Below are 12,118 nucleotides of genomic sequence, written 5' to 3'. Positions count from 1 at the left end.
AATAGAAGGATTTGCAAAAAAGCATTTTGACTACTGTGGCTTTCAACAAAATATAGTTATACAGAGGCAAATTGTTTTTTGAAAAGTCTCACCTGATCGTGGTGTTCATCGTTGAGCTTGTCCATGCAATCTGTTATAGGAACTCAGTCAGTAAAGAGAAGAGACAATAAGTTGAGACACAAGTTCAGAGTTTCAAAGAATGAGTGATTATTATTGAGGTACCTTCAACAGGAGAACACAGACATACAGTTCAATGTAACAACAGTTGAAGTGTATTTGGGAAAACCCAGAGCCATGTGTCACACAGAGGAGAGGGCAACATTCTAGATATACAGACATAAGCCCAGCCCCTCACAGGAGGAAAAAAGTGGGTAAAATTATCTCAAAACAAAGGGTCAAGAAAGGTTAAGAAACAAAGCTGGCTTAGCTGGCTTAGGGCTCTTTAAGTTTAACCCAAACTTCCTTGACAAGGATAATAAAAAAATAAAATAAAAGTAACACTGCCTAAATTAAGTGACCGACCAGAATAAGGAAAATAATAAAGAGTAGTAAGGTACCGTGCAATTACAGTACAAAATAAAATAGGACACAGCATATGGACATATGGTAAGAAAACACTATATATACAAACAATGACAAGATTAAAAATATATAATTAATATATATAATAAAATTAAAAGCAAAGTTATTCAACCCAGAAATGGTTTTATATCAAATTCCTCATTTAATCCGTGAGGAGCCATAGTGTTTAAACTATAGATATAGTAAGCTTCACGTTGGAGTAGAAGGCGGTTGTGATCACCACCCCTGGGGGGTTTTTACACTTTTTCAATACCCAAGTAACGTAGGGAAGAGATATTGTGTCCCATTTTGTTAAAATGGACTGCCACATGGAGCACACATCTCCACATCTAATGTTACTTCTATGTTCACTTATGCGTGTGCGTAGGGCTCTACTGGTTTTGCCAATGTAGGCTAGCCCACAGGGGCATTTCATAAGATAAACAACAAAAGTAGTGGAACATGTCTGAACCCTACTACTCGTACAAAACCCAAAGACATCCCCCCTTTGTGTATTACCAGATTTTAGAACATTGGCACGTTATTGAGACGGATCCTAAACTCAAACCTGTATTCAAAGACCCCCCAAAGTGGTATTTAGACGTTCCCCTAACCTTAGAGACCAGTTGGTTCGTTCTTACACACCCCCCACCACTAATCGTACGTTTCTATCGGACATTCCTCCTGGCAACTACAAGTGTTCTAACTTGCAGCTTCACCACTAAAACCAAGTGCTTCACACATCCTCATTGGGCTAGCCTACATTGGCAAAACCAGTAGGGCCCTACGCACACGCATAAGTGAACATAGAAGTAACATTGTGCGCTCCCCTGTGGCAGTCCATTTTAACAAAATGGGACACAATATCTCTTCCCTACGTTACTTGGGTATTGAAAAAGTGTAAAAAACCCCCAGGGGTGGTGATCACAACCACCTTCTACTCCAACGTGAAGCTTACTATATCTATAGTTTAAACACTATGGCTCCTCACGGATTAAATGAGGAATTTGATATAAAACCATTTCTGGGTTGAATAACTTTGCTTTTAATTTTATTATATATATTAATTATATATATATATATTATATATGTGTGTGTGTGTGTGTGTGTGTGTGTGTGTGTGTGTGTGTGTGTGTGTGTGTGTGTGTGTGTGTGTGTGTGTGTGTGTGTGTGTGTGTGTGTGTGTGTGTGTGTGTATATAGCATACAGTATTGTATAGATAGCAAAAATGGCAATAAATTGGCAATAAAAATGGCAGTGAAGATATAGAAAATGCCCATTCGTCGGAACAGGCATTGTATGACCATATCACTACAGACTACACAACTCAACCCTGTCACTTCATACAGCAGTGGACCTTTCATACACGCTAGTGGTCTGTGAATATACAGACGCTTCTCTGACTCTGTCCCCCGGGATGAGTCTCGTCATAACCTTACACAGCCTGCATGGAGCCCTGTTCATCAACCTCAGGAGGTGCTTCCTGAACTTCACTCCTACAAAAACATACAGGATGGGGTTGATACAGCTGTGAGAGTAAGCAATGGCCTCTGTGACTTGTAAAGCCAATAGGATTGCGTTGCTGCTTTCACCTCCTGTATTATAGACATGAAGTAACTCCAAAGCTTTGAAGAAAGAAGCAACGTTGTAGGGCATCCAGCAGCAGAAAAACACGGCTACAACTACAAGAACCAGGCGGATGGCATGTTTCTTGGATGATGGGGTGTGCAGGAGCCTCCAAATGATCTGGCTGTAGCAGAAACACATGATGACCATCGGAATCAGCAAGCCAAGAATGTTCATTTTGAAAAGGCTGAAGATAGTCCAGTAGTGCCTGTGCTCTGGGGTATTGTCATCAATGTCCGGCGGGTATGAATTACAGGTTAAAATACTAGTTTCATCCTTAACCTTAAGAAACATTATATCTGGTAATGAGGCGAGAAATCCAGCAACCCACGTAACAGCAGCTGCAATCATTCCAAAGGTGCATGTTCGTGTTTTTAGTGCATAAATTGCCAGCACTATAGCCAGGTACCGGTCAATGCTCATCAGGGTGATGAAAAAGACCCCGCAGTAAAAGCCAATATAGTATGCACCGAGGACCACCTTGCACATACCATCTCCAAACGGCCACTGGTCGCGGGCTTGGTGGGCTAGGAAGGGAAGGGAGCATACTAGCAGAAGGTCAGCAAAGGCCAGGTTGAGGAGGCACACATCTGTCATGCTACGGAGACGCACCCCAAAGATGATGACCCAGAGGACAAGCACATTCCCTAGAAGACCCAGGATGAAGAGGATAGAATAGAGTGGTGGGAGAAAGTAGGACCCATGAGGTTCGTATTCATCCGGCTCGAAGCCAGTGGGGTAGTCAAAAACAGTGGTAAGCTGAGAGAGAGACTCCAGTGGGGTAGACCCAGGTGTTGAACTGAGAGAGTGAGAGAGAGAGAGAGAGAGAGAGAGAGAGAGAGAGAGAGAGAGAGAGAGAGAGGGATAAGAGTAGGGATTAGGTGTGTTTTCATCATGAAATGTTTTAGTAGGTCCCTTTATAAAAGTATGTGTAAGTGTCAAGTAGAGGATACATATAGGATTGTAATTGTAAATTATAAATATATTAGCGCAAAAACAACGATCATACTGTATACTGCATACTGTCTTACCCATATGCAAGAAGAAAAAGAAAAAATAACATTGAATGTAAAACTAATGTATCTAGGGTTTCTCGTGTACAGTACAAAAGAGTTTGAACATGCATTAATGAATACATCTAACATGCGTCTGATGTACTCGTTCCTGAACCCATTGTTGTATTATATAGAAATTTCACGAAATACCTTTCGTTTATGGGTAGGTTTCCTTCAAAACCTAGCTGCAGAACATTATTTTATGTACTCCCAGGACAGAAAATTCTAGAATTTTCGCTGTCCTGGGCTCTAAGGGTGACGTAGGAAGCCACGCCTATCCCGTATAGATACCTGCGTGGCTACGTCAGCCCTCATTCAACTTTTCTTCTGCTAAGCTGCGAGAACGAACTTTAACATTCCAGTGTGTGCAGGGTAATATATCTCGCAAACTCGGCCGAGAGATTAATTCTTTAGGACCGTGAGATCTCTGGCACACTCTCGAAGCAAACAGAAGGATACTTCTCGAGAAAAAAAAGCCGAACTTCGACACAAGTGAGTTCTAGGCAACTTGTTGCTACGCTAGCTTGTCGAAAAAACAGCTCGCGCCTCTTTTTCTCTCTCGCTAAAGCTAGCGTTTGTTAGCTTAAAGCTATCCATAGTTAGCTTAGCGCTACTAGGCAGATACGCCTGTGGTCTACTATTACACGCCACGAGGAAGATAAACCTGTGGCTGTTAAGCACTCGGACTCCTCTCTCTACAAGCAACCATGTCGCTGACGAGGGAGACCCAGCCCGGGGAAAGACGCCATCGAGGACAGCCGGTGCCCGCCGACTGTCAAGAAGGCCCCAAACAAAAGACGTGCTCCACCTGGGGATGCGGGAACACGATGTCGGGCAAAGACGGGCATGACGAGTGCATGTATTGTCTCGGCCTCACCCACACCCGTGAGTCCATGGAGGAAATCGGTCCCGTTTGCCTCCATTGTGAGAAAATGGACGACGACGTCCTAAACAACAGGCTCGGACGTGTCCAAAGGTATTATGACAACTTTGCCGCCCACGGACTCCGAGAGAGGAGCCCCACTCCTCCCCCGCGACGAGCTCGCATACAAGTCCCGCCAAAGGGGCTTTGGCCCCGCGTCACCGGAGAGGGACAACGAGCTACCCCGAGACAGAGGCTCGACTACTCGGGCAACAGAGCCCCAACCGGAGCCTCTTCTTCAAGAGCAGCACCTGCCGGCGCTAGCCGAGACAGGTACGCTACTTCAGCCTCTGCAACCAGGGCTCACGAGGCCACTGATTACGAGGCTCATGGCGCGAGGCCAAGGGATACCTTCGCACCGCGCCGCTCTTCCCCAGCTCCACGTGCTCGACAACACGTCGTGCAGGCCACCATTGAGTGCCCGCCCAGACATACAGCTAGACGCAGACAGCCTGCCGTTGCACCCAGCTATATGGTGGACCGCCTGGACCCTTCCCCAGACCGCGCAATGTCTCCCGGTGGGGAGCATTGGACTACCAGGGAGGAAGGGGAGCTTCGTGATGACGAGCTCCCTTCCTTCCAGGAGCAACTCCAGGACTACCACGTCCTGGACGAGGCCTACGCGGACGAGCGAGATGGCCATGATGACCTCTCCCCCGGGGACTACGTCAGCACCACTCGTCGCCCCTTCGACGACCTGGATGCCATGGACATACAGGAGCACCAGCAAGCCAGGGCTCCTGTCCCCCCGCCTCCTGTACCCCCCATGGATGACTCCAATATTTACGAGATATACAGGAAGGCTAGTGCACGTTGTAACCACACATGGCCTAAGTCAACTGTCAAGGTACTACCATGGGAAGGCAGGACTGATGAGTCCGCCCCCCCCCCTGCACCTAGAAGACAGAAGCTCCCTATGGCACAGGGCTTCGAGGAGGCCATGATGCACGCCTGGGACGAACCCCTCCTGAAGGTGGATTTTCCCAAGGCCAGCGCCAAGGGGCCCAACGACATACCAGATAAACAAACCCTCGCCATAGACTTCATGCCAGCTATGGACAAGGCTATAGCGGCCTACCTGGCCAACCCTGCAGCTCCTAGAGTGGATCACCACGTAAAGGAACCGCAGCTCCTGTCCAGCAGCGTGAGGGAAGCCTCAAAACTGAACAAGTGGCAGTATGCACACATGTCATTCGTGGCGAAGGCCCTCAATGCAGGAGCACTTCTCCAGGGTTCCATGAAGAGCCTCCTCATTGAGATGGGACAGAAGTCCATTAAAGTCCAGCTAGCGGAACTGCCAGAAGACCTGGCCGAGTTACGCCGCCTGAATCACGAGATGGCCACCCTCCAGAGGGACTCCACTCTCCACAACGCCAAGGCAATGGCATGTTCCATCCTCCAGGAGAGATGGCGTTGGGTCGATCAGACCAGCGCCATCTCCCTGGAGACAAAGAAAGAGTTTGTGGCTGGAAATATCCACCCAGACAGTATGTTTAAGGACGCTCTGGCCAAGATGTCAGAGACCATCCAACAGCTCGAGTCCTCCACCAAGACGATGAAGGCGCTCGAACCGCTGGCCAACCAGGCCGCCCCGGTAGGCCGCCCCAAGGCTAAGAAGGCACCCTGGAAGGCCAAGACCGATGACAAACCCAGGTCCCAGGACCGGAGCGGAGATAGACAGCGACAGCCTGCAGGCCGAGGCAGAGCAGACCGCCGCACCTCTCCGCCGCCCTACAAGGCCAGGAGCGCTCCCAGAGGCCGAGGCCAGGGGAAGCGCAAATGACCTGCCCGGGCCGGGTCATCTTCCCCACCACACTCAGAGTTCAAGGCCAGAGGTGGGGATCACAGATCTCACCTCAGAGCCTGCGCTGAAGCGCTTAAGGGGGCCTGTACACAGTGCTGTGAGCACCGTTGTACAGACCCCGAAAATTGTTATGTGCAATTCACATGTGTATGTTTTTCCACGTTGTTCAATAAAGAAAACAAAAAAACAAAAAACACAAAAAACAATAAAACCAACTCTGAAGGGCATAGGCCCAGTGGGAAAGATAACCCACACTGTGACAGCTTTAGCTGTCACAGGCCAAGAACTCCACGCCAATTTTTTCCAAACTCAATACCGAAAAAATTCACTAGAGGGAGACATTTCACACAAAGTAAGTCTTCCCCTAGGCAGGCCATGCACCACGCTGACAAGCACAGGGAACCCTTTGTCACGTCATCTGTCACAATGGCGGATATCCGGGGCTTCCCCGTGGATAATCCGTACAATTCAGACAGGATACAGGCTACAGTTCGCCTCCAAACCGCCCACTTCCAGGAATATTATTTTCTCAGAAGCGAGCGGGCAAAAGGCCGCCATTCTGCAAGAGGAAATCAATTCATTAATGCAGAAAGGCGCCATCACAGAGGTGGCCCTCGACCAATCAATGAACGGTTTTTACTCCCGCTATTTCTTGGTAAAGAAAAAGGGGGGCAGACTCCGTCCCATTCTAGACCTGAGGGCATTGAATCGTCACTTAAAAAAGCTGCGATTCAAAATGCTTACTCCACCAGTCCTCCTACGCCTAATTCGCGAAGGGGACTGGTTTACGTCGATAGACCTGCAAGATGCATATTTCCACATTCCGATTTACCCGCCGCACAGAAAATTTCTGCGCTTCGGGTTCAGAGGAAAAGTGTACGAGTACACAGTCCTTCCCTTCGGAATGTCACTGAGTCCCAGAGTCTTCATAAAGTGCACCGCGGCAGCTATCGCTCCGCTCCGACAGCAAGGGATCCGTCTCGCTACATACGTAGACGACTGGATCCTACTTGCAGACTCTCCACGAGAAGCACTGTCGCACACACATCGTGTGCTCAGCCACCTCGACTCGCTTGGGTTTATAATAAACCACCAGCATGTTGGCATGCTTATGCCAACACAGTCAATAGACTTTATAGGCATAACACTGAACTCAATCTCTTACACGGCCCGCCTGAGCCAAGAGAGAATAGACGCAACACTGCAGTGCGTGGCGTCATTCAAAAGGGGACGCTCGATTCCTTTTCATGCATGCCTCCGGATGGCGGGGTTAATTAATGGCCTCTGCGGTCTATTTAATCCGCCTAGCAAGGCTACATAGGAGACCTTTCCAACGATGGATAGGCTCTCTACATGTACCAATGCACCGTCGGCACCAGAAGGTAACAGTAACATCACAATGCATACTAGCCCTTCAATGGTGGTCAGACAGGAAAACCCTCTCAGAGGGCGTCCCCATGGGAAAGCCTCTGATCAGGAAAGTCATCACTACAGACGCCAGCATGACAGGCTGGGGAGCCACGATGGAAGGACTCACAGCCAGAGGTTTATGGTTGGGGCCACTACGTGCCCTTCACATAAATTACTTAGAGCTCATGGCAGTCTTCCTCGCCCTGAAATACTTCGAGCAGCGCATCCTGGGTTGCCATGTCCTAGTCAGGACAGACAACACCACGGCCATGTGCTACATCAACAGACAAGGTGGACTCAGGTCCCCTCGTCTTCATCAACTGGCTCAGAAACTGATCCTGTGGTGCAACACACGCGTCCTCTCAATAGTAGCGTGTCACGTCCCAGGTCTTCTGAACACAGGGGCAGACCTGCTGTCCAGAGGACCTCTCCGCTACTCAGACTGGTCACTACACCCTCATGCAGTGGCCCAGGTCTGGAGCAGGTTTGGGAAATCCAAGGTGGATCTCTTTGCCACAGAGGAGAACACGAAGTGTCCCCTCTTCTTCGCAATCAGGGGACCATCAACGTTGGGGCTAGACGCTCTGTCACACCAATGGCCCAAAACCCTTCTCTACGCCTTTCCCCCGCTATCCCTCATCAGCCCCACTCTGGACAGAGTGAGGACTCAGGGTCTGAAGGTGCTCCTAATAGCCCCGTCGTGGGGGGTCTGGAGGTCGGAAATAACCCCTCTCCTCTACGACCAGCCGTGGAGAATTCCCCTTCGAGCGGATCTCCTCTCTCAAGCGAGGGGGGAGATCTTCCACCCTCACCCCCAGGACCTAGACCTATGGGTCTGGCCCGTCAAAGGGTGATGTTGACTGCCGTGGGTCTACCTCCGAACGTAATCGAAACGATTCAGAAAGGCAGAGCCCAGTCAACAAGGGACCGTTACGACACAGCCTGGCGCGTCTTCGAGCATTGGTGCTCACGAAGACCAGACCAAACAGTCCCCTACCAGGCCTCAGTGATCAACGTCCTGTCATTCCTGCAGGAGCTCCTAGACAACGGTCTAGGCCTCTCCTCAGTCAAGGTCCATTTGGCGGCAATCTCTGCCTGCCACCCAGGCTTTGATAACCAGACGGTGTGGAAGCACCCGCTGGTAAAACAATTCATGAAGGGTGTACGCAGGGAACATAGGACATGCAGATCCCTCGTTCCCTCGTGGGATTTGTCCCTGGTTCTAAAGGCGCTGGCTACAGCACCCTTTGAACCACTACAAACCGTGAGCCTCAAGCTCCTAACCCTGAAGGTGGCTCTCCTGATCGCACTCACGACAGCAAAAAGGGTCAGCGACCTACATGCGCTCTCGATCTCTCCAGACTGCATGAGGTTCGATGAGGGGTCGACCAAGGTCACCCTAAAGGCAAACCCCGCCTTCATTCCCAAAAATGCTCTCTCAGTGTGTGTGCCAGTGAACCTACAGGCTTTCCATCCCCCGCCGTTCTCCTCTGACGAAGACAGCAGGCTTAATTGCCTCTGCCCAGTCAGAGCTTTACGCATATACGCGGATAGACTGGCTCCCTTCAGACAAGGAAGCCAACTCTTTGTGTCCTGGGGTGCCAGGACCAAAGGAAAGCCCGTCACGAAGGTCACTATCTCTAACTGGATAGTGGAAGCCATCCGTCTGGCCTACACTAGCCAAGGCGTGGATTCCCCTCAAGCCCTGAGGGCCCACTCCACAAGAGGTGTGGCAGCTTCCTGGGCACTCTACAAGGGTGTCTCCATTCAGGAAGTCTGCACAGCAGCAAGCTGGTCTACACCCTCGACTTTCGCCACATACTATAACCTAGATGTGGCAGCGCCTTCGCTAGCGCACGCGGTCTTGGGGGCCGCTGCTCAGTAAGGCATCAGGGCAGCATAGCGCTGCCTCCTGCCCTCCACAAGGACTAGGTTCTGGACCCAAAAGGGTCCGAGCCCCTCCCAAAAGGTTTACCTGGGACCCACTGGAAGTTCAGGTCACGGGAGTTCATAAAGTCCCATAAACGAAAGGTATTTCGTGAAATTTCTATATAATACAACGTTAAAGGTTACTTTAGTAACCACGGTTGTATATATAAATTGAACGAAATACCTTTCGTGGAACGCCCTTCTGTTCTCTAAAGCAGAAGAAAAGTTCCGAATGAGGGCTGACGTAGCCACGCAGGTATCTATACGGGATAGGCGTGGCTTCCTACGTCACCCTTAGAGCCCAGGACAGCGAAAATTCTAGAATTTTCTGTCCTGGGAGTACATAAAATAATGTTCTGCAGCTAGGTTTTGAAGGAAACCTACCCATAAACGAAAGGTATTTCGTTCAATTTATATATACAACCGTGGTTACTAAAGTAACCTTTAACGTTACTCCCAGAGAGAACCTCAAGCTCTGCTTCCTGTCTTTCCCTCAGTGCAACTGTCTCTAAACCATACAACATAGCTGGTCTCACCACTGTCTTGTACATCTTTCTTTTCATTCTGGCTGATTCCTATCACACAGTCCTCTCATTCACACACACGTATTCTGTCTTGCTGCGGCTAACCTTCATTCCTCTCCTTTCCAGGGCACATTTCCACCTCTCTAGATTTTCCTCTACCTGCTGTCCTGCTCACTGCTCAAACAGTGAGAGGTGAATATCATTATCACACCAAGCATTGAATGGTATCAGTAATTAAGTACAACTACAAACAAGGTTTATTACAATTTACAATTTACAATTTAGGCATTTAGCAGACGCTCTTAATCCAGAGCGATTTACATTAAGATTTATTTTTTCTTATGATAAAATATATGCAGTTATGCACCTTGCAGGTCATATTGACCTTGGAAAATTTTTGCTGTTCCTGACAAAGGACCAGGGGAGACATGCATAGTGGGGCGCCAGTGGCTCAGGGGTAGAGTAGCCGGTAGAGCACCTGGCTGGATGGGAACTGAAAGGTTTCCAGTTCGATCACTGGCTCCCCCAGGTTAGTGTCGAAGTGTCCTTGAGCAAGACGCTGAACCCCTAATTGCTATATGAAAAGCACCATTTATGCTTATTTATTCTTGATTAAAATATGATTATCATAATATAATAGAATAGAATAAAGAATAGAAGGATTTGCAAAAAAACATTTTGACTACTGTGGCTTTCAACAAAGTATAGTTATACAGAGACAAATTGTTTTTAGAAAAGTCTCACCTGATTGTGGTGTTCATCGTTGAGCTGTGATGAAATATCCTGTTCAGTCTTGGCCTGTTACCGTTTAAAATGTGTTTTTGCTCGTCATTGCATGACTAATTTCCTTAACCCATTCTGGGCGGGAACCCCTTTTGGTGTTTTAAGCATTGTTATATTTTAGCTATTGAAAAATAGCAGATCTACAAGCTCATAGCGCGGCACAGAGTGCAGCACTACAAGCTTGTAGATCTGCTATTTTTGAAAAATCGTGAAAATGTGGCGCAAATTTTGAATATATATTCTTTCAGAGCTAACATTTTGAATTCAAATCTTTGCTTCTGTGGGGTCCCTGGGGGTCCCATCTTTTCAAATTGGGGTCGGAGGCCAAATACATATAATTTTTGGGGTCAGATCAACATATGGATGTCAGAACAGGTTAGAACATATCAGCTCCATATATGGAGATCTAAGGGTGTCTTGAGTGTACAGGGTTTGATGAGGTATGGCCATATATGGAGCGTGTCTTGAGTGTACAGGGTTTGATGAGGTCAGATCAACATATGGAACAGAACCTGGTTTTCAGGTTTTCACATTGCTCATCTCACAGCAGGGAAACCAACATATTTCGTGGACTAAAACTATACCTTTTTTCACTGACGAAAACTACATAAAAACGAAATAAAAACTTAGCTACGATGACTAAAACTAAGACTAAATATATTGACAATGTTGTCAACAGATAAAAACTAAATTAAAATGTTATAGGAGGGACTAGTGGTATAAGAGAAAACTTAAAGATAAGTCATTTTATGTATGGTTTCGTTCTGAAAATAGCAGATCGGCTATTTTCAGCATGCAACCATTACATGTGTAAAATCAGGCATTTATGACGCCATCAAGGCCTGCCAAAATACAATTGTGTTGACAAACTCAACTGTATGATCGTCGACTAAAACTAGACTAACACTAAAACATTCAGATTACTAAAATGTGACTAAAACTAAATGAATGTATTTAGCTTCCTTCTAGAGTCTAGATCAGTGGTTCCCAAAGTGGGGTCCGGGGACCCCCAGGGGTCCTTGAGGGAGTTCCAGGGGGTCCCCAGCTAAATGATAGTTTGGAACCAAATGGACCCTAATGGGTCTGTAACTCTGAGAGTGTACAAATGGTTCCATTTGTACACACTCAGAAATGCCATTAAATGGGGGTCCGTAGACTAATGCATGTCAAACTGGGGGTCCTTGAAATTAATTGGGTTGAGAATCACTGCTAGAGCCATAAAAATCTTCTCTTATGGGGGTCCCTGGCATATCGTTTCAAATGGGGGTCCATGGGCTAATTCGTGTCAATGTGGGGGTCCTTGACATGAAAAGGCTTGGGAAACACTGGTCTAGATTCTAGACAAGCATATGGAGTATCTGCACATGTTGTTTGTCTAGTAGTTGGTCCTTATTCATAGATGAAAGTTTAGCTTTCTGTTAGATACAATGTTATGAAAGAGCCTGCAGAGCTGCATGCTATACAAGGTAGAATATTTCAACTAATTATGCAGGAAATGGTGGTG

The 12,118-nt window shown here is 47.6% G+C and overlaps 1 protein-coding gene across 1 annotated transcript; it reads right to left on the bottom strand.

The window, feature by feature from the left end:
* Positions 1-1,902: 1,902 nt before the first annotated feature.
* LOC306924438 (C-C chemokine receptor type 5-like) lies at positions 1,903-2,979 on the bottom strand (the record flags this gene model as incomplete). Its single annotated transcript, XM_079502941.1, has 1 exon — positions 1,903-2,979. Exon 1 carries the CDS (start codon positions 2,782-2,784, stop codon positions 1,903-1,905), a length of 882 nt encoding a protein of 293 aa, XP_079359067.1. The 5' UTR covers positions 2,785-2,979.
* Positions 2,980-12,118: the final 9,139 nt, after the last annotated feature.

This window comes from Electrona antarctica (genome assembly GCF_951216825.1).
Source record: "Electrona antarctica genome assembly, chromosome: 6".
Taxonomy (NCBI): Eukaryota; Metazoa; Chordata; class Actinopteri; order Myctophiformes; family Myctophidae; genus Electrona; species Electrona antarctica.
The sequence above is the reverse complement of the archived record's forward strand: the minus strand, read 5'-3'. Positions and strand labels throughout refer to the sequence as shown.